A 22,739-nucleotide genomic window follows, 5' to 3' on the forward strand; every position below is an offset into this window, starting at 1 on the left:
AAGGGATCGAACAGGCACGGGAGAATATTCGAAGGGATCGAACAGACCAAAGTAAAGCACACCCACAGTGGGCATACAGTGAGACACCCTGTTGGATGTCAACTCAAACATTAATAATGAAAACCAGAATTGTAAAATAGGCACGGTGTGTGCAGGGGGAGGGAGGTACCAGTGGGAGGGGAAGGAGTGGGGTGAAGGAAGATTAAGGTGATGGTACATGAATCAGAACTAAAACCTCTTGCAATTGCTTTAAATGGGGTGGGGAGAGGGCTGATGAGAAGAGACAATGGGGCAATGTAAATAATGTACAATACAAGACTAATCGGAATTGTTACTATGAATCCCCCCTGAATAATGAATATATCCTAATAAGAAAGCTATTAAAAAAGAGTTGTTGACATTTGTGGTGCTGGTTTTATAGTGAATGCATATGTTCAAATCCACTAAACCACATACATTAAATATGCAGTTTCTTATGTATCAGTTATCTTCAATGCAGTAGTTTACAAAAATAAAAAAGCTGTAGACTGCAAGAACTCAGGGTTAGTATTCTATCCATTAATTGTAACAAGTAGTTCAAAGGAAGAATCTATAGACAATTTTTCACATCAACTATACAAAGTGAGAAAATTTTAGTGTTGACGATTAAGATGAGATCAAGACAAAGGAGTTTTCATTTCTTTTTCTGATTATCAAAAGGTAATGAATTTTTATCCTAGCATTAGATCCCACTCATGTCTTCAAACATTTGAAACAGCAAGCTCTTCTAATTAAAGGTCTCAACCCAGACCTAACATACGGGACCTGGGACAAGAACCAGTGAGGCACATATGCCATATGTCTAAACACTTAAAAGTCAAAAACACAGTTAAGAAACTAGTAAATGTATTTTCTATTCCTACCTTGATAAATATATTACTGAAATAACAATTGTCAATTCTCAGACATCTGAATTGGACACTGGATTACAGGCAGCAAAGGAGAGCAGATCTCTGGCTCACTGCTGTGCTATCTTCTCTTTGTTCCCAAACCAACTCCACCCTACAATGGAAGGGCGTGTACACATCTAACCTCTGCCCATACTGCCTGCAGAGCACCCTGTTGTCACAACTTGAGCTCTGGCTTGTACATACCTTCCTTCAAACAGCCAGATAAAAAGCCCACACAGGACTTAGAAGCAGCTTGGGGCAAATGGGCAAAGTAAGTCTAGCGGCTTACTTTCACAACCTAAAAGTAAAGGCATAAGCTACAGGTAGAGAGGCTGTTTAGCTTGCGTACTTTTTAGCCTGAGAAGAACAAGCCAGAGTAGGGCCCTCTGAAGTGCAAGGCCCAAATGCCTCTTTCCCTATCTAAAGACCCTATTTCCACCTACTATTAGCAGGGAATCTAACCTCATATAAGTCATATGGATCTCTGCCTCTCAAAACTTAAAACCCATGACCCCTTGAATTTGCTGGTTTTTTTCATTCTAATTCTAACTTAATACAATTTAAAAATATATGAAATAGAAGAAAAAGGCTTACTATAATTCAGGAAAAGCACCTGAACCTAAGAATTTCAACCTGAACAATAAAACCTGACTCCATTGAAAGTTCATTTTCCAAAGACTAATTTTAAGTGTATTTTCGGTCATTTTAATTTAACCTACATGGCTCATCTACCTATACCATACAAAATGCAGTAACAGGGCAGTAACAACCATTTTGAGTTTTAGCCTTTGATGTTTTTTCTAAACCTAAACCTATGGTCATTAATGATTATTAGAAGCAGTACAAAAGATTTCAACAATTTTAATAGTAACAATCCTTAATTTTGTTACTAAAAGATTTCTATAGGCAAAAGCCTTTTAAAAAATTTTATTAGCATAAAATATTTGTACATGAAGATAAATTGTGATATTTATGTATGTGCTTTCAATATACCTTAGTTGGATTTACACCCTCCATTGTTCTCCCTCTTCCCCTTCCCTTCCTTCTTACAACAATTCACAGGGTTTCATTCTTCTATTTTTATATATGGATACAAAATATATCCACCTGTTCACCCTTTCCATGTGTCCATCCCGCTGCCCATCCCTGGAAAAGACCTATTTTATCCTCCTGCCCTTCATTTCATTCTTTTAGTATACAAGCAAAGTTTTAAATACAGTAACAGAAAAATCATAATTTACACTAGTACTACTGCTCCAAACACTTCCAGTAAATAAATTATTCCTTGGCAATGTAAAATTGGGCACTTCAGAAAACTACCTGGGTAGAGTTACTAGTAGATATTTCTAACAAACAAAATTTTCATCAAAATTAAGACAATGCACTTTATGAGTAGGAAGTACAAATTTAATAACCAGGAAAAAGAATCTTTCTAAATATTTTCTTCTAGTCACACAATATTCCTGTAAGTCTTATAAGATAAAACTTTTATCAAAAAGTTGAGATAGTCGGCATTTAATTCTTTTTCTTTTCTTTCTTTTTTTGAGGCAGGTGTTTTACTATGTAGTCCAGGTTGGCCTCAAACTCCCAATTCTCCTGCCTCAGCCTCCCAACTGCTGGGATTACAGGTATATACTATCACACCTAACATTTCATCCTTTTTATGAGATCACCACTATTTGATTCAAAGACATCAATCATAAACTCCTACCATTCATTCAACATTCCCTGGGCTGGCAGCATGGCTCAAGTAGTAAAGCGCTTGGCCAGCATGCACAAGGCCCTGAGTTCAAACCCCAGTATCACAAAGACACAAAAATTCCCTGCAACATAACCTTGCCCATAGCTTTATTTCCTATTTTTACAATAATGTACCTCAATTAAAAGGCAATATAACATACAAAGGCTAAAAGCACGGGCCCAGCAGCAAGTTTGCAAGGATCAAAAAAACAGTGATTCCACTACTTTCTGGTCATATGACTGGGAAAAACTTTACATTGTCCTTTTTTCTATCCATAAACATGGGGATAATAATGGTACCTCTGTCAGGATACTGCAGTGTGGACTAAGTGTAGTAACAGATCATGGAAAGTCCATAATACAATACTCAACACACAGTAAGAGCTCAATAAATATTAACAATTCTGTCTCACCATCTAAAGTCTTTGCATACCTGTTTGCTTAAAGCTAACACTGCTACTATTTTAAGTAAATATAAACTTATTTTAGTTAGAGTACCGAAAAGAGCTAACAAAACATAGAAGTTTTCACATATCTTATGAGACTAAGAATCATCCCCAAGAGTAACCAAATTAAAGTTCTACTACCTAGGGATGAGACACTTAAGATGTTATGGAAAGAGAAAACTAACAGGATCTTCAATTATGAGCCTAAGTTGAAAAACATTAGTGAAGGTCAAAACTGGAGTCGCTTCACACATAGATAAATACCAGCAGGGATTTCTTACTCAATCCTGAACAATGGGGAGGTCAGTTAATGCTTATGTAATAGTACTCACCCGTAATGAAACGATCTAATGGCATCACAGGAGCAACATGAGGTGTGGCTTGTGTAATAAGAAGATTAATGAGATCTTGTTTAAAATTTTTCAGTGTAAGCAATGCTCTAGCAACAAGGCCACCCATAGAATGACCAATTATTGCCACACTTTTTGGAGCAAATTCTTGACCCTATTAAAAAAATTGCCGTAATTAAGTCTTAATATCATAATAAAAATACCAAACATTTCTTTGCATATGAGCTATGTAACAATGAATTTAAACCATATGAATACCTACTACTAGATACAGAAATACATTTTCATATAGTTGTAATCAATGTGTTAAGTGTTATTTTGTGTTCTGCCATTTTTAACATTTATGCTTTGGTTTTGTGAACACAATTGGGACACCTGGGTCAAGCAAATGATGTCTGTACCATTATGTTGCATGAGGGATAACTGAATTTGGTATACACCAGAATATTAGGTTGTACAAGATATAAGAAAACAGACCATTTGTTTGACACTGACAATATTACAAAAAAATAAGATAATTATAGTTGTCACAGCAATATACCACCTTATCATATTGGTATGTTATCGAATTATCTCTACGATGCATCTGTTTAAAAATAAACCAGCATTTCAAACATTTATTCACTAAGTAATTTTTTAAGAGTACTGTTTTTATAAAAAAATCTCTCAAAAAATGTTGTTTTTCAAATACCAAGAACAGAAAGATAAAACAGGTCCTATCTACGGGCTGGTATCTGTGGGAAGAGGGAGGATATAGGGAAAGGGTGTAGAAGGGTGAATATAGTGGAAATATTGTGGATTCATATATGAAAATGGAAAAATAAGACCTGTTGAAACTATTCCAGGAATGGGGGCGCGGAGAATAAGGGAGAAGGATACATGATGCAGAGGGTGAATTCAACTATGATATATTTTAAGAACCTTGGTAAATGTCACAATGTACCCCAAGTACAATAATTTTTTAAAAAGATACGAAAGTCCTTTTGTTTCTATCAACTATCCTCAGTCTCATCACCAAACTTTTGTTCATCTCTCCTGACACTGGTCTTTCATGTGCCTTCTCTTCTGATACTTGTGTAGAATTTCTTCTGTTACTTGTGTAGAAGAGAGTTAAGAACAGTAGGCTTTAGACTGCTATCCTCAGAATGGACTAGCAAGGCTGGCGCTAGGCTGGAGTCAGGTACCTCATATTTTCAGAAGTTCCTGCCATTCCCTAAATGATAAGAATGGTTCATTTACCTAAAGTGGGCAAACAACATGGTTTATGATGAATAGTTATTATCATGCAGGCTAGAATTTTGGTATACGCTAGGCAAAGGGTATCTACGATTAGCTACCAATAAAAACCTCGGACACTGACTCTCTAATGAGTGTCCCTGTACACAGTATTTCGCATGTCAATTTGTTGGCACAGCAAATAACTGCAAAGTGTGAGTCCTCTGAGAAAGATCTTTTGGAAGCTTGCACCTAGTTTTCTCCAGATTTTGCCCTGTGCATCTTCTGCCCCTTTGCTTATTTTTGTATCCTTTCATTATAATAAATCATAAACATCAGTAAAATTATATGCTAAATCCTATGAATCCTCCTAGCAAATCATCAAACCTGGTCTTAGGGATCCCAGACAGCTGATGTTAATAAAAGCTAACCTCTACTTCTAGAACTTACCTCCTTTGGCCTTTTCTAAAGTATGCCACTCCATCAATTCTCACATTCTGTCAATGCCCTGTATAGCTATCCTTATCTCAACCAGCAAAAACCCTTGTTCCTTCCTATTATTGCTTATACTCTCTCTACAACAAAATTAGAAATAAGGGCAAAATAGTTTCTGCTGGGTATTGAGGGGGTGGGGAGGAGAGGGAGGGGGCGGAGTGGGTGGTAAGGGAGGGGGTGGGGGCAGTGGGGAGAAATGAACCAATCCTTGTATGCACATATGAATAATAAAAGAAAAATGAAAAAAAAAATTCTCACATTCTTCTTGGAGCATTGCGTTTCCTTTCTACTAGATCACTCACATTAGTGTACAAATATACTGTCCTTCCTTAAAAATAAAAACCTTTTTAACTCTCGCTTTCCACTTACCAAGAATTTTTGCCACATTTCTGTACAGCAGAACTCTTTGAAAACCACTGTACATACAGTCCTTGTTGTCTCCTTAAATCAATTCTAATCAGGCATCACCCCAACATTCTACCAAACTGCTCTTGCTGAGTTACCAAGAAATCTAATGGTTAATTTTTAATACTCATCTTATTTGACTTATCAGCAGCATTTAACATTATTGATCACTTTTTCCTCTGAAATACTTTGGTTTACTTGACAAGATTTTCCTGGGTCTCCAGTTAACTCACTGGGTGCTCACTTTTAGTCTCTGTTGCTGGTTCTTCTCATATATTCCTACCTCTTAAAATAAGTGACCTAGGTCTCAGTCCTTTCACCTCTTTTTTTTATCAATGTTGACTCCATCGGTGATCACATCTAGTCTCATGGCTTTAAACACATTTACTCACTGTCAATCCCCAAGTAATTATCTCCACACTGGATCTCTTTTCTTGAACTCCAGCCTTCAACTCCAACTGTGCAATTGCTATTGTTGGAATGTCTTATGCATCTGAACCTGTCTTATCTCCTCCAAATCTGTTGTTCCTAGTCTTCCCTATTGCACTAACATCAATTCAATCCCTTCAGTTGTTCAAAACCTTAGCATTATACTTAACTCTTCTTTTCCTCTCACACAGAACCCCACATTTGATGAGGCAGCAAGTCCTGTTGCTTCAGCCTTAACATTTACTTAATCTGACCATTTCTCACCACAACTGCTACCAACTTGACTTAAAATCAATCATTTCTTGCCTGAATTACTATAGTAGCCTCTTAACTGATCTTTCTACCTTCACTCTTATGTCCCGTTAGTTTATCTCAAAAGCAATCAGAAAGATACTGCTAAAACTTAAGAGGAAGCCACTCCTCTACTCAGAAACTCTGGGCTTTCCATATCATTCCAGGTTAGGGCAAAACTTTTAAAACTGCCTATATGTCTCTATAGTCAATCTGCTCCCAGCCAACTTCTTCTACGAGCTCACACATTCTTTTCCAGCTCTTCCAGTTTCCTTCTGTCCTCAATAGAGCATGCATATGTGTGTTTCCTCTGTGTAGTTTTCTTTTTTCCGCTAAATATTCAAACAGGCCATTCCCTCATGTGCTTCTTCCCTAGGAATTCTTATTTACAACTGTACTTCTTTGTTCTTGACTGCCTGTTTCTCTTATTTTATTTTGCTCCCTAGCTTTTGTAATCGTGAGTATATGTATTTTTCCTATTTATCAGGTTTAGTATCTGCCTCTCCCCACTAGAATATAAGCCCCACAAAGGATTGTACTTAAACAAGTTACCAATATAAAGTTTCCCAATCCATTTGCTTTAGTATTCTTTAATTCCATTCATCAATATTTTATTTTAAATGAGAATGTTTTCCTAATTTCCTTTTCAAATAGTTCATCATTAGTATATAGAAATACAACTGATTTTTATAACATTATGTGATTTGTATACTGCAATTCACTTAATTCATCTATTAGTGCTAACAGAGTTGATTTTTCATTTCGGAAGGCTTGTTTGGCATCCTTAAGACTTTCTTAAATACAAGACCAAGGCATCTGCAAAAAGAGATGGTTTTTCTTCCTCCTTTCTAATTTGGATGTCTCTCATATATTTTTCTTGGCCAATTGTTCTGGCTAGGACTTTCTGTACTAAGTTGATTAGAAGTGGCAAAAGTGGGCATCTTTGCTTTGTTTCTGATATTAGAAGAAAAGTTTTCAGATTTTTACAACTGAGTATGATGTCAAACTGAGTATTTTTTAAAAATTTTTATTTTATTCATAAGTGCATACAATGTTTGGGTCATTTCTCCCCCCTTCCCCCACCCTCTCCCCCTTGTCCCCCCCTTACCCACCTTACCCCTTGCTACCAGGCAGAAACTATTCTGCCCTTATCTCTAATTTTGTTGAAGAAAGAATATAAGCAATAATAGGAAGGAACAAGGGTTTTTGCTAGTTGAGATAAGGATAGCTATACAGGGAGTTGACATGCATTCATTTCCTGTAGATGTGTGTTACCTTCTAAGTTAATTCTTTTTGATCTAACCTTTTCTCTAGTTCCTGGTCCCCTTCTCCTATTGGCCTCAGTTGCTTTAAAGTATCTGCTTTAGTTTCTCTGTGTTGAGAGCAACAAATGCTATCTAGTTTTTTGGGTGTTTTATCTATCCTCATACCCTCCTGTGTGTTCTCACTTTATCATGTGATCAAAGTCCAATTCCCTTGTTGTGTTTGCCTTTGATCTAATGTCTACATATGAGGGAGAACATACGATTTTTGGTCTTTTGGGCCAGGCTAACCTCACTCAGAATGATGTTCTCTAATTCCATCCATTTACCTGCAAATGGTAACATTTTGTTCTTCTTCATGGCTGCATAAAATTCCATCGTGTATATATACCACATTTTCTTAATCCATTCATCAGTAGTGGGGCATCTTGGCTGTTTCCATAACTTGGCTATTGTGAATAGTGTTGCAATAAACATGGGTGTGCAGGTGCCTCTGGAGTAACCTGTGTCACATTCTTTTGGGTATATCCCCAAGAGTGGTATTGCTGGATCAAATGGTAGATCCATGTTTAGCTTTTTAAGTAGCCTCCAAATTTTTTTCCAGAGTGGTTGTACTAGTTTACATTCCCACCAGCAGTGTAAGAGGGTTCCTTTTTTCCCGCATCCTCTCCAACACCTGTTGTTAGTGGTGTTGCTAATGATGGCTATTTTAACAGGGGTGAGGTGGAATCTTAGTGTGGTTTTAATTTGCATTTCCTTTATTGCTAGGGATGGTGAGCATTTTTTTCATGTGTTTTTTTGCCATTTGAACTTCTTCTTTTGAGAAAGTTCTGTTTAGTTCACTTTCCTACTTCTTTATTGCTTCATTAATTTTGGGAGAATTTAAAGTTCCCTAGAAATTCTGGTTATCAGTCCTTTGTCTGATGTGTAACTAGCAAATATTTTCTCCCACTCTGTGGGTGGTCTCTTCAGTTTAGAGACCATTTCTTTTGTTGAGAAGCTTTTTAGTTTTATAAAGTCCCATTTATCTATGCTATCTCTTAGTTGCTGAGCTGCTGGGATTCCATTGAGAAAGTCCTTGCCTATACCTATTAGTTCCAAAGTATTTCCTACTCTTTCCTGTACCAACTTTAGAGTTCGAGGTCTGATATTAAGGTCCTTGATCCATTTTGAGTTAATATTGGTATACGGTGATAAACATGGATCTAGTTTCAGTTTTTTGCAGACTGCTAACCAGTTTTCCCAGCAGTTTTTGTTTAAGAGACTGTCTTTTCTCCACCATATATTTTTAGTGCCTTTTTTCAAAGACAAGTTGGTTATAGTTGTGTGGCTTCATATCTGGGACCTCTATTCTGTTCCACTGGTCTTCATGTCTGTTTTTGTGCTAGTACCATGCTGTTTTTATTGCTATTGCTTTGTAATATAGTTTGAAGTTGAGTATCGTGATAGCTCCAGCGTTGTTCTTTTTATTGAGTATTGCCTTGGGTATTCGTGGCCTCTTGTGTTTCCATACAAATTTAACGGTAGATTTTTCAATCTCTTTAATGAATGCCATTGGGATTTTGGTGGGAATTGCATTAAGCATGTAGATTACTTTTGGGAATATCGACATTTTTACTATGTTGATTCTACCAATCCATGAGCATGGGAGATCTCTCCACTTTCTATAGTCTTCCTCAATCTCTTTCTTCAGAAGTTTATAGCTTTCCTTGTAGAGGTCGTTCACATCCTTTGTTAAGTTTACTCCTAGGTATTTGGTTTTTTTTGAGGCTACTGTAAATGGAATTGTTTTCATACATTCTTTTTCAGTTTGCTCATTGTTAGTGTATAGAAATGCTAATGATTTTTCTATGTTGATTTTATATCCTGCTACCTTGCTATAGCTATTGATGGTGTCTAGGAGCTTTTGAGCAGTTTTTTGGGTCTTTAAGGTATAGGATCATATCATCTGCAAATAGGGCTATTTTGACAAACTGAGTACTTCCAACGTTCCATTATGTATCTTCCATTTGCTCTTTAGCAATCATCTCTTTTTCTGTTACTCTAAGAATTACAATATGCAACCTTAACCTGTTAGTCTACTATGAGTTAATATTATACCACTTCACAGAAGAAACTTGCAGTGTAATAATTCTATTTACACCCAGTTTTTACTATTATGTCAAATATTTTTCTTCAAAACAAGTTAGAAACTTTGTACTTCAGGGTATGATGATGCAGCTGAGATGCAGAGCCATTTGCCTCATGTGTACAAGGCCCTGGATTTTATTCCCAGAACAAATGAGCAAATACCTCAAAATGCATTTTGTTTGCTATGAAGTTATTTACTTTTTTTTAATCAATTAAGAAAACCCACAAAAATAGCAAAGTTCCCACGTGCCCGTTATCCCAATGTTAACACTCTATCTAACCATACCCAATTACCATAATCAGATCATTAACACTGGTATAACAGCATTAACTACATTGCATACCTAATTTAAATTTCACCAGCTTTTACACTAATGTGCATTTTCTTGCATTTATCATTATTTCTTCTTAGTCTCCTCTTATCGATGAGCATTCATTGGACTTATTTTTTTTTTTTTAGTCTTCTTTATGGACAGGTTGGGTTTTTTTGTCCTATGTCTCTTAATTTGGGTTTGTCTGAAGTTTCCTCATGATTAAAATGAAGTTACATGTAGAGCTGGAGGTGTGAGTCAAGCAGTAGAGTGCCTGCCCTGAGTTCAAACCCCATTCCCCAAAAATAAACAAAAGAAAAACAGTTTATATATTTTGGGCAATGATGTCATAGAAATGATGTCTGTATCCTTCTCACTATACCATGTCAGGAAGATTCCTAATATCAGTATGTCCTATTAGCGGTAATGTCAACCTTGGTTAAGATAACTATCTGTCAGGTGCCTCTACTGTAAAGTTATTCCTTCCCTTAGTAGCTAATAAATACTTTGTAAGTGAAACTTTGAAGCTATGTGAATATCCTTTCTCTCTTCAAACTTTAACCAACTAAGTTTAATATCCATTGGTAGATCCTAGCTGTAGCAATTATTATGCTATGCCTCTAATGGTAATTTTCTATTTTCCTATTTCCTTCTATTGGTTACAAAACTACCAGTTTTTGTTACTCTGACAATGTCTTTATTTTGTCTTTATTACTGAAGGACATTTTTGTTAGATAGGCAATTTTAGAATGAGAGGTAAACCACACCCCCAACCTTCAAGATGCTATTCTGTTGGTTTGGCTTTCATTATTTCTGACTGGAAGCCAGTGGTTACTTTTCATTATTTTTCCCTATAAGCAAAGAATTTTTATCTATCTGCTTTAAGACTTCTCTTTCCTTTGGTTTTGACAATTTGACCATGATATACTTGAATGTGGTTTTCTTATGTTTATTCTGCTTGCCATGGTCTGTGGGTTGAAAATTTAGGGCTATTACTTCTTTGAATAGTTTTTCCTTTCACATTTCTCTCCTATTCTTCTGCAATTCCAACTGTGTATGTGTTAGACTTCTTAGTACTAGCCACAAGTTCATCAGTCTGTCTTTTCATCCTTTAATCAGTCTGGTTAGTTTTATTGCCCCATGTTCAAATCCAGTATTTCTTCTTTAGCACTCCATCTCACTGAAGCTATATAAAAACTTTTCGTTTTGTGTATGTATTATTTCAGTTGTAGATTTTCCTTTTTGTTTGTAGTTTCATGCCTCTGCTGAGATGCCCCACCTAGTTCTTCATTATGTGTATTTTCTATTTTGAAACCTTTGAGGCATAGAGCTAAGCACTGTTAAGGTAGACCCGAGACTAGCTACTACTTCAGAGCTATGGGTCTCACCTGAATGTGTACTGTGTTCAGTTAAGTCCTTCATCTTTAGCTAGTCAGAATGCCTATTTCCTGGAACCACACAGCCTCTGAAATCTCAATGCAACTTGCAACTCCCCAGAAATTATTTTTTCTCGGACTTATACAGTGGCATGCCAGAGGAAAAAGTAGGTCACTCCAGGAGTTGTACTTTATCTGACACTGTTTAGAAACTGCTTGTACAGAATGACTTTGTTTAAACTGCTGCTTTATTTTGTTTCATTTTTTTTTTTTGAGACAGGGTCTTGCTATGTACCCCAGGCTGGCCTCATGATCCTCCAGCCTCCATCTCCCAAATGCTGGGATTACAGACATGTGCCACCCAGTCTGGATGTTTGCTCTTTTAGATTCTCTAAAGACATACATTCCCTCTTGTTTCTTACACCTGAGGTGAACACACTCCATACCTTCCTCCTTGGTATGCCATTTCCTTTTAGTTTCTCATCTTGTGTATATGCAACATGGTATTCAAAGATTGAAAAAAAATGTAAATTTTCAGAGCTCCTTTCTTTGCTTCTTTCCCTTCTTTTTCATACCCCATCCGATACAGCAACTTCAGTAGTCCCAAATTACAATGCTCTGCCTTCTTCAGCTGCTTTGTGATATCAATGCACTCTGCCTGATCTTTACCTACTTGCCCCACGGGCTAGGAAATGCTTCCAGATAGAGAACACTTCTTTCTATGATGACAGCCCTTTGCCACTTGATTTTTTCAACACCTCAAAACAGATACTTCAGATACTCTGCCTAGTTTTACAGTTGTTTGCATACGCAGGTAGTATACTCTAGTACCATTTAGTCATGGCTGGAAACACAAATCTTTATCAACAGTTTTTAAGAAGGGCATTGCACTCCTAATTTATATGTAAAGTGTAAAAAAAAAAAACAAAAGATGCTGACAGGTTGCACCATCGACTCTGACTCTTGCTTACCTTGTAGAGTTTGAGAATTGTCTTAATACATTCATGCACAAACTTGGTCTGCTTCTGAAGACTTCCACCATACAGGGCTACTAGTTCTTCATTGAAGTTCACACTAAAGAAGTCAAAGTGGTACTTGAAGTCAATGTCTTCTGCCTTTCTAAGTGCAATAGAACCAATAGAACGAACTGCAGAGGAAAAGAGTGAAGTGGACATTAACAAAATATTCTAAAGTTTCATTGATTCTTGCTTTAAAGTCTCTTAATAAATAACATTGTGGTATAGTGCTTGCATAGCATTTCCAGGCTTTGGGTTCAATCCCCAGCACCAATCAATCAATCAAACAAACCTTATCATGAATATAAACAACTTATTTCAGGTTGACACCCATTAATAGTACCAGTTTAGAAGAATAAATTAACCTAGCGGCTGTATGCCTTAAAAACATAGTAAGTGTGCTCTAAATTTTTTTAAGTTAAATAAAAAGTGAGCAGATCATTTATTCACTTTCTTTCCCTTCATTAGGGACAATAATTGCTACAATAGGAAGGATTTCTCAAATAAGAAATAGGAATTTCCTCATGCTTACTGAGGATTTTAAGAATGAAAAGGCTCCTACAAGAAGTATTTGTTCACCACTTGGTTTAGATACTCTCATATGATTTGTCCCTCTCTTACATGACTTCCAATCCATCAGTAAGTTCTGTCATTCTCTATCTTCCACATATATTCCCGGGTAAGGCTTCTCATCATTTCTACCACTATCATGCTAATCCAAGCACCATCCTCTCTTGCCTGAGCTACTCTAACAACTTCCTCACTGATGTCCCTGCTTCCATTCTTTTTGTTTTATTTGTTTTATAAACCCTTTAATAACATTTATTATAAATTGACTACATTAAGTGGCATAAATATTGTAGCACACAGTTTACCAAACAAAATACGTCTGGTTTTCCATTCCATTTTATTTGAACATGCTATACATGCACTACAATTCACACTTTACACAACTCACCACATAAAGTGTACAATTCAATAGTTTTTAGTACATACCTCTAACATGTATTGTACATATCTGAAATCTAATGTTAGACATTTTTAATCCCTCAAAAATAAAACCTTGAGTCCAAGAGCAGTCACTCCCCATTCTTCCACTCCTCCCAGTCCCCAATAATCTACGTTCTATGAATTTACCTATTGTGTACTTTTCTTACAAATGAGATAATGGAATAATGTGGTCTTTTTGTGACAGTAGAGCCACAGTGATCATTTTTAAAGTAAATCCTATCTACCAGATTGAACAATGCTGAGTGGAAGAAGCCAGACACAAAAGAAAACATGCTGAATGATTATGTATTACAAAGGTAAAAAATGGCCCAAATAAGTAGATTAGGGATACATACTTAACTTCTAAAACTATGAAGAAAGTTAAGAAAACTACTAACTTAGTTAGGATTGTGATTATTTCTAGAGAGGAGGGAGTTTTAATCATGAAGGGACACGTGAGGTTTCCAGGATACTAAAAATTTTCTACTTCTTTACTTGGCTTGTGGTTCCATGGTGTTCACTTTGAAATAATCTTAAACTAAAAAATCTATATTCCACGTATTTCTATGTATGTGTGTTATCATTTTAGATTAAAAAGTTACCAAAAAATCAGATTATATAATTTCTTACCCCAAACTATCCAAGTCTCCTATCTCTCCTAAATAAAAATTCAGTCTTTTCCACAGCTTCTATCATACAGCTACTTTCCCATTTTCATTTTTTTCACTTTCCTCCAGTCACAGTGGCCTTGCATGCACCAAACATGCTCCTGATCAGAGCCATCCTCCAAACAGTCACATACAATCCCCTGCTACATTCAAGCCTCTGCTCAAATATCATGGTCTTCCCTGACCACCTCATCTAAACTACCCCCTCCTAACCCTGTTTATCCCATCGTCTTCTCTGTTTTATGTTTCTTTCTAGCTTTTAATAGTACTGACATGTTTGTTTGATGGCTATCTTCCCAACAAGAATATACACTTGATGAGGCACTTAAAAAGTCTTGTTCTGCTCTGGATCCCTAATACCTGACTCATGGTAGGTATCCTGTAAGTATTTTCCAGATGAATATGTGAAAACATAATTGTAGTACCCGTTAAGACAATTCTAGCCTCATTATAACAATCATACTCCATTTAATAACCAAAAATTCAGATTTTACTGAGAAAAAAATTACTTGCACATTGGCATATTGGGCTGTCACGCCAGAAATTACTTCTATTTGGCAGTCAACATTGAATTTGGAATCTGCACATGTAAATTCCCTACTCCTCACCTTTCTGTGATTCCCTCAATACTTCTCTATCGCTATATCTTAAACAGCTCCAAAAGAAACCAAACTCTTCTCTTGTTCAGCATAATGTAAGCCACTGATTTACCTCCCTAATCAATGCTTCAAGTTCAATTCTCTGCATCTTTCATTTTCAACATAGACCTTTCTTCTACTGATTCCTGCATACCTACATAACCTATTTATCTCACTGTACTCCATCTTATTCTTTCTCTCCTTCTCTTTCCAAAGTAGTCTCCAAATCATTTTTTTTGTTTGTTTGTTTTTTTGTTTTTTGACAGTACTGGGTTTAAACTCAGGGTCTTGCACTTACTAGGCAGATGCTCTAAAAGCAGCCTTCAACTCTTCTTTTCCTTGTATTTCTTACATGCACTTTCTCTTACAGGAAGTGCCATACACTTGGGTTTCCCAATAAGCCTACCACAGTACTTACACAGAGCAAGCATTTCATTCACTTTGTTTGAATCTCCAAGTATGCATATGATTCAAAGTCTTTAACTGAATTTTATAACATTAAAAATTTACTGGTAGGACTCACCTTGTTTGTAACTTCCAGCATTACCAGGAAGAAAGAGAACTGGAATTCCTGTCAAAGGGAGAATTTTGTGTTCTTCAGCATAGGATCCTTCTCCATAAAGATATAACTCATACGCTGGATAGCGTTTTGCCAGTTTCTTTGGAAGTTCTATTTTCTGTAGCAAAGTAAATAAAGGTTTGCTTTAATCAGTTTTATTAATACAATTAAACCTCACTGTATACAATTCTGAATCACGTAACTTGGAAACAGTGCAATAAGGCCAGGCACAGTGACTCATACCTATAATCTCAGCTATTCAGGAAGTGGAGATTGGGAGGACCTCAGTTAAGAGGCCAGCCTGAGCAAAAAGTTCGTGAGATCCATGTTAGCCAACAAGCTGGTTGTAGTGGTGCACACCTGTAATCCCAAGCTACTTGGGAGGCACAGGTAGGAGGACTGCCATCTGAGGGTGCCCCAGACAGAAATATAAAACCCTGTCCAAAAAATAACAACAACAAAAAGGCTGGTGAGTAGCTCAAGTAGTACAGCATCTGCCTAGCAAGCATGAGGCCCTGAGTCCAAAACCCCAGTACTGCCAAAAAACAAAACAAAACTAAAACATAATAACTAAAACAAAAAAGGGGCTGGAGGCATGGCTCAGATGGTAGAGCACCTGCCTGGCAAGCACAAGGTCCTGAGTTCAAACCCCAGTACCACCAAAACCAAAAAAAGTGCAATATAAAAATATTACTAATGATAAAAACACACTTAAGGCACAAAATAAGTTTTACTTTTAGTTTATTCATAAAGGGAATTACTCTTGAATTATGTAAATTTTGAACCAGGTAGTCTTCAGAAAGAATGAGTATACCTGAAATTCTAACAAACAGAAATTAGTCAAAATAGCCCTTGACAATGGCTGTCTACTTCTATGTCAGTAAGTTACATGTTAACAATTAGAGATTCATTTAATTTAGAATCAGTATCAATTATATTTTAAATGATAACAGCTTTCTATTATCAATTTTTTTTTTGCCATTTTAAACTGTTTTTGCAATGTCTCTTCTTTTACTCAGGTCTATCTACATATTCCAGTTGTTACATCTTTATAAGAAAGCAAGTTTGTTGTATAATGCAGCTTTCAGCTATCAGAACTTAATATGCTTTGACCCATAAAGTGCTTAACAAAATAATCTGAACTTTATATCCACGTCTCACTCAAAACATGTACACTCTTATTACCATAAACATTTCAGTGAATTAGCATCTGGTTCAGTTCTCATGGACCAAGAACATGGTGTCACAGGTTACTCCAGAGGCACCTGCACACCCATGTTTATTGCGGCACTATTCACAATAGCCAAGTTATGGAAACAGCCAAGATGCCCCACTACTGACGAATGGATTAAGAAAATGTGGTATCTATACACAATGGAATTTTATGCAGCCATGAAGAAGAACGAAATGTTATCATTCGCTGGTAAATGGATGGAATTGGAGAACATCATTCTGAGTGAGGTTAGCCTGGCCCAAAAGACCAAAAATCATATGTTCTCCCTCATATGTGGACATTAGATCAAGGGCAAACACAACAAGAGGACTGGACTTTGAGCACATGATAAAAGCGAGAGCACACAAGGGAGGGGTGAGGATAGGTAAGACACCTAAAAATTTAGCTAGCATTTGTTGCCCTTAACGCAGAGAAACTAAAGCAGATACCTTAAAAGCAACTGAGGCCAATAGGAAAAGGGGACCAGGAACTAGAGAAAAGGTAAGATCAAAAAGAATTAACCTAGAAGGTAACACACACGCACAAGAAATTAATGTGAGTCAACTCCCTGTATAGCTATCCTTATCTCAACCAGTAAAAACCCTTGTTCCTTCCTATTATTGCTTATATTCTCTCTTCAACAAAATTAGAGATAAGGGCAAAATAGTTTCTGCTGGGTATTGAGGGGGTGAGAGGGAGAGGGAGGGGGCGGAGTGGGTGGTAAGGGAGGAGGTGGGGCAGGGGGGAGAAATGACCCAAGCCTTGTATGCACGTATGAATAATAAAACAATAAAAAAAAGAACATGGTGTCAGCAAGCCTGAAACTATTCAGTTCCTATTATTGCATAAAAATGAGTATGTAGCTTATATAAACACTTAAAAACATAATGTAAATTAGATTTTAATGGCACTCCACAAGGATAGGCACCAATGAAAGTGATAGTAAAGTATAAACTCCTGTGCTTCCCTCTCCTCTTTTGTAAAGATCAGGTCTCACTATATGGCCCAGACCAGCACTGAACTCAAGATCCTTCTCCTCAGCATCCCAAGTGCTCAGATTACTGGCATGTATCACCATGCCCAACATTCTTTTTTTTTACCCTTAGAGGACAGAAACAATTAAAACTAAAACCAATTACACTGGATAAGAGATTTAAGTAGATATCAAGTGCTATACACGTAGTGTGTGCTTAAAGAAAAAATTTTATTGTATGAATTCCAGTAACTGTAAATGCTGTTAATGATTGCTAAAAAACAGAATCAAAAACAGAACTGATCAAAAACAGAATTCTGATCACTTGTGCGCATTCCTGAATATTCCTCTGAGGATATTACCATAAATAATGTGTGCCAATTACACCACTGAAACATCTCTTAGCATCTCTTAGAGACTATGTGCTTATTGTTTAAGAGACTTAGCATCCTCAGTTATCTTTTTAAATACTCAAAATGCAGACATACTAACTCTACTATTTGCTTTGTAAGTATACTGGTACTTTAACTCAAATTAGTCCCAATATTGATTATGCACACTATATAATCAAAAATGATATGGTATTTACTTCTTTGGGTACAACTTAAACAAAAAGAAAATATGAGAACAAAAGAAATAGTTTCTCAACTCCTCCCAATTACGTACACATTTGGATGTAACAGTGCATACATATTAGATCATTATTCTTTTTAGCACAGTAGCTGAACAGTTTGAGCTATGTTAAAATTAACTCAGAACAGGAAACTGAAAAGAATTTCTCCTACCCCAAGCCCTTTAGTCATCTAGTTCCAACCCCACAAAGCAACCAATGTTATCAATTTGTGTGTGCTCCCAGAAATATTTTACACATAAACAAGGAAAATATTTATGGATTAGTTTCTTCTTTTTACCTAAATGTAGCATATTATAAATACCATTCATGCAATGTGTCCTGGTGCCTTCCTACCTTCAGATGTGCTATGTTTGTCTGCAATTTTGTTTCTGTAGTTTGTGAACTACACACCCCACATAGCCAAATGTACCACATCACCCAATGACTAGGGCATCTTCTCTTAAGACCTCTGAATACCCAAGACAAACTTGGACATTTTATCTTCTCTGAAGAACCTGTACACACTTTCTCACAGAGAAATTACAACATTTAGCACATTATATTGCAACTACACGTTACATTCCTGCATCCCTCATTTTATTATAAAGACAAAAAGACATGAGGACTGATTTATCACTAATTCCCTCTAAGTATCCAGATATACATGGCACAGAGTAGTCATTCAAAAAATGACTTGCTAAATAAATATCACACTTACTAAAATATGATTAATATTTTCAATATCAACATTTTCTTTCAGAGAGCAGCCATTAGTTACACATATGGCCAGCGACAGACAAACTACTGTATGAGAAAACAACTCAGATGTTTCTTCTCAAATTCTACAATTTGCCTAAAACTGTGTTCTGCCAAATAAAGTTTTGCTTTGCTGTCATAATAGGGCAAAAACCTTTAAAGGATAATGTGCATTTTGCCTGGTAGATTTAAGAATATTTATGAAATGTCTAAGTAAGTAACTCTAGGGAAACCACAACTAAAGGATGAATAGTGATAAAGTCCAACAATTCATTTTTGAAAGAGTTTAAAATTCCTGCCCCACCTTATAAAAAAAGAGTAAATTTAAATTTATTCTTTAAAAAGAATAAATTCAGCAGCTACCTTTCCATTTTCTCTGCTGGCTAGCAAAAGGTGTAAATGAGCAGTAAAAAAAAAAAAAAAGAAAGAAAGAAAAAAAAGAAAGCAGGCAACAACCTAAGTATCAACCTGTGAATAATTAAAAAACTGAATAAAATATAATTAAAACTAGAAATGGATAACGTTCTTTAGAACATTATTATTCATATGAACACCATTTTGTTCTTAACAAAATAACCTCATTTATTTAAAAATCTCACTACATTCAAAATGATTCCTGTCTATAGGTAGGTTTTTAAAAATAACAACATGGTGTGCAAATAAAAGAACTAAGAGTCAAATATAAATACTGTAATGTATTAACGCAGCTTTTTACATCATAAAAATAAAATCTGCTAAAAATGGGCATTGTAAACTTGTCATTGTAACTATTACTGCACTAACAAATTAACAGAAGAGTAAAACCCCCAGAAGACAATTTGAGCCAAAATAACTAAGTACAGACTACTCAACAACAAAAAAAATTAGCTGTTTTGTACTACTAATTTTTTGTCTTTCCAGGCAATTTCATGAGGCAGGAAATGCATCTGTGAGGTCCATATGCTTTGTCCAACATTGAAGAAAGCAATTTCTACTACTGCAAATATTAAAATAGCTTCAATAATTGTGCCCAACCTAAAAATAAATGGGAGCTAGTACTGTATTGTTCCAAAATGATTTTATCTTAACCAAAATATTTATGCAGTACAAAACTAACCTACTTCAATCTCTTGGGCATTTCCTAATTATGCAAGGGGATTATAATAACAAAAAAACCCTAGCAGCCCACGTATTTAACTATTAAGAGGGCTAATCATAAATCAGCATATGGAGGTTTATTTGCTTAGAAATTAACAGAGACAACAGTAATATTAAAATTTTCTACTTTAATGTCGTCTGAAATTCAATGGTTCTCCCCACCCCTTGTAACTATGAACGCAAAACCCAGGGAAGGATCTCAAAACAAATAAAATAGAAATGCATTAGCAATTTACCCATGGGAAAGGATGCTCCTAAGCAAATTAGACTTTAGTTTTTAAATCCAAGTAACAACAAATGCACTCCCTCATAATGGCCGATACACAGAAACAATCCCGACTTTCACCTTAAAGAAAAACCTGCGATTGTTTTCAAAGTATAACGTGCACTTTATCAAAATGTATTACATACATACAGGACTTATCCTAACAGGTATTCCATAATGAAGAGATCCCCATTTCGAAATATAAAAACCACCCGGGAGACATTTCTTTGGACAGTTGTGTAATTTGTCACCATCACTTTTTACAGCTGGTCATGAATGAAATTCTAGATTCCACTACGCCGAACTAATGAAGCACTAATTGGAAGCGTTCAAAAGCGAACGAAGAGATGGGGGGACGCCCAGGTCTCTCTGAATTTCGAACAAGGGGAGAAAACAAAACACCACTCTGAGATCGGTGCCGAATGCACCCGGCTCGAGGTCGGACCGCTCGCCACGCACAAACATAGGTAAAGCCAGACCCACCACGAAACCGGTGAGCCCACAAAACGCCGCGGGGGTGGCCGAAATAGTGCTCGGCTCCACCACCCACCAGGCCGGGTCCCGACCGCGGCGGCCCCCACACCTGACGTGCCGATCAATCACCGCGCGCCCGGGGAGCCAAGAAGGGCGCAGGGCACCTGTCAGGGCGGCAACGCGAAGACCGCGATGGCTTTGGGTTTAGGTCTGGGTTTAGGGACAGGGGCTGGAGCTGCCTCCCTAGGGACGGGATGGCTGGGCCCGGCCACTCTATGCCCAGCATCTGGAGCCAGACACGGTGAGAGACCCCGGTGTCCTGGGGCCGCGGCGGCCCGACGCCCGGGAAACGGGCTGTCGCACACCCTGTAGTGCCGGGACGCTAAACGGGTAGCGGAAGGGTCGGAAGGGCTCAGCCGAAGCGAGGGGCACCCAGAAACGGCAGAGAGCCGCGGAAGGCTGAAGTAAGGGGCAGCCCCGGGGAGGGACGCGCGTCTCGGGGCGCCTAGGTGACTGGGGAACCCTACCTGATACTCGGGGTACTCGAACATGTAGCTCATGCTGCACTTGTTCTCCTCGAAGCCGAAGAAGACATCCCACAGCCCCAGCGTGGCCAGAAAGACCATGAAGACGTAAAACGCCAGGTTCCAGAGGTTGACTGAATGAAGAAACATGGTGCCGCCGCCCCGCCACAGGCGCGGGTACCCGAGTCCACACACAGCGAGCGGAAGACACCAAGCCGTCAGAGCCGGAGCCCAGCCGAGAGCGCGCGCCTGCGTGGAGCCCTACCCGCCCGCGCGTCGCCCGCACAGTGCGCATGCGTGCAGCCGGCTCGCGGCGCCTCCGGGAGAGCAGGAAGGGGGCGGTGTTGGGGCTGGAGCGCGATTCCCTCGGGAGAGAGAAAGAGCGAGAAGGCGAAAGTGGGCGGGGCTGAACGGTGTGGAGAAAAAGGGGAGGGGCAAAGGGCGGGAAAGTAGAGAAGAGGGGGATGGGAGCGGGAGGCGGGGAGGGTGTGGGGCTGGGGGTGGGGAGCATCTGGGTTACCCTGGGAGGAGGGCAGAGCCCAAAGACTGTAAATGGCGGTGAGCGGACCCCCTCACGTCAAGGCCACCAGCTGTCACCTCGCAAACACCTTTCCCTGCGACGGTATAAAAGCCGGTCCCGCAATTTCAGTTCTCCCAGTGGTGACAGCACGGTCACCTCTCTCTGGAACAGTTAGCTTAAGGAGGGGACAAATGACTTTCCCCCCATCTTTGGCTGCCTACTTTGGCGCTGTAGGTAACAGCGCTTTAAGCACCGGCTCATTAAAAAAAAATGAAAATAAAAACAGACCACCAGCAGTCACCGGAGTTTCTGCTGGAGTGCAAGAGGAGAGCAGGAATCACAAGAAGCAAACACCAGGAAAACGTCCAGTAGCGCCGGCGTCCCCAACAGGTATCTGCACGGGCAGGTGACTCCAGAGCCTCTTTGGGAGTTGGTTCCCTGTGAACGTGAGGACGTAACTGTGCTCTGGCTTCCACAAATACTCTCAAGGGGCTTAATCCATTTTGAAGAATTTCGGTTTGGTTTTGCACAAAGCTGCGGGTAAAAAGCAGCTCAAAAGCGCACATCATCACGGGTGTCAGCTTCAAAACACTAAATGTTAGGAGGAGAAAGACAGCAGATGGGCGGGGGTGTCGCCTACTGCAGAATTCCCCTTACAATGTTTTTTGGCACTGATTCGATTTCATTTCACTTGGGCTGAATTTCTAGTATATTTTCTGTGCAGAGGAAGTTTGGCTATAATACATGAAATCAAGGAATTTTAAAACTGATGGGAAGCTTACAGTTTATCTTGTGCAACACCCTGGATATTCACATTGAGAAACTAAGAAGGAGAGGTAAAGTGATCATTTGAGTCAAGTTATTCTTTATCCTATACAGAAGTATTTGCAAGGCTAATAAATACAGCTAGCTACTGGATGTGGAATATTGGTGGAGAAAAAAGCTGGGGAAATGCAGAAGCAGGGTCCTTTTATGTATGGAGATAAATTTGGAAGGACCAGGATAAAAAGGGAG

General features: G+C 38.0%; 1 protein-coding gene across 3 annotated transcripts in view; it reads right to left on the bottom strand.

Annotated features, from left to right (window-relative positions):
- The window catches only part of Pgap1 (post-GPI attachment to proteins inositol deacylase 1), an 80,807-nt gene extending 59,330 nt beyond the window's left edge, over positions 1-21,477 (bottom strand). For 2 of the 3 annotated variants that reach the window (XR_012447316.1, XM_020167491.2), the window contains exons 1-4: positions 21,209-21,477; positions 15,215-15,368; positions 12,351-12,526; positions 3,448-3,619 (exon numbers count right to left, since the gene is read on the bottom strand). Coding sequence is in view for 2 of the 3 variants with exons in the window: in XM_020167491.2 (XP_020023080.1) it covers positions 3,448-3,619; positions 12,351-12,526; positions 15,215-15,368; positions 21,209-21,355 (649 nt within the window). In the remaining variant the exon portion in view is untranslated. The remainder of the gene's footprint in view (positions 1-3,447; positions 3,620-12,350; positions 12,527-15,214; positions 15,369-21,208) is intronic. The other variant, XM_074071323.1, reaches the window with a different exon arrangement.
- Positions 21,478-22,739: the final 1,262 nt, after the last annotated feature.

Source organism: Castor canadensis, chromosome 4 (genome assembly GCF_047511655.1).
Source record: "Castor canadensis chromosome 4, mCasCan1.hap1v2, whole genome shotgun sequence".
Lineage (NCBI taxonomy): Eukaryota > Metazoa > Chordata > Mammalia > Rodentia > Castoridae > Castor > Castor canadensis.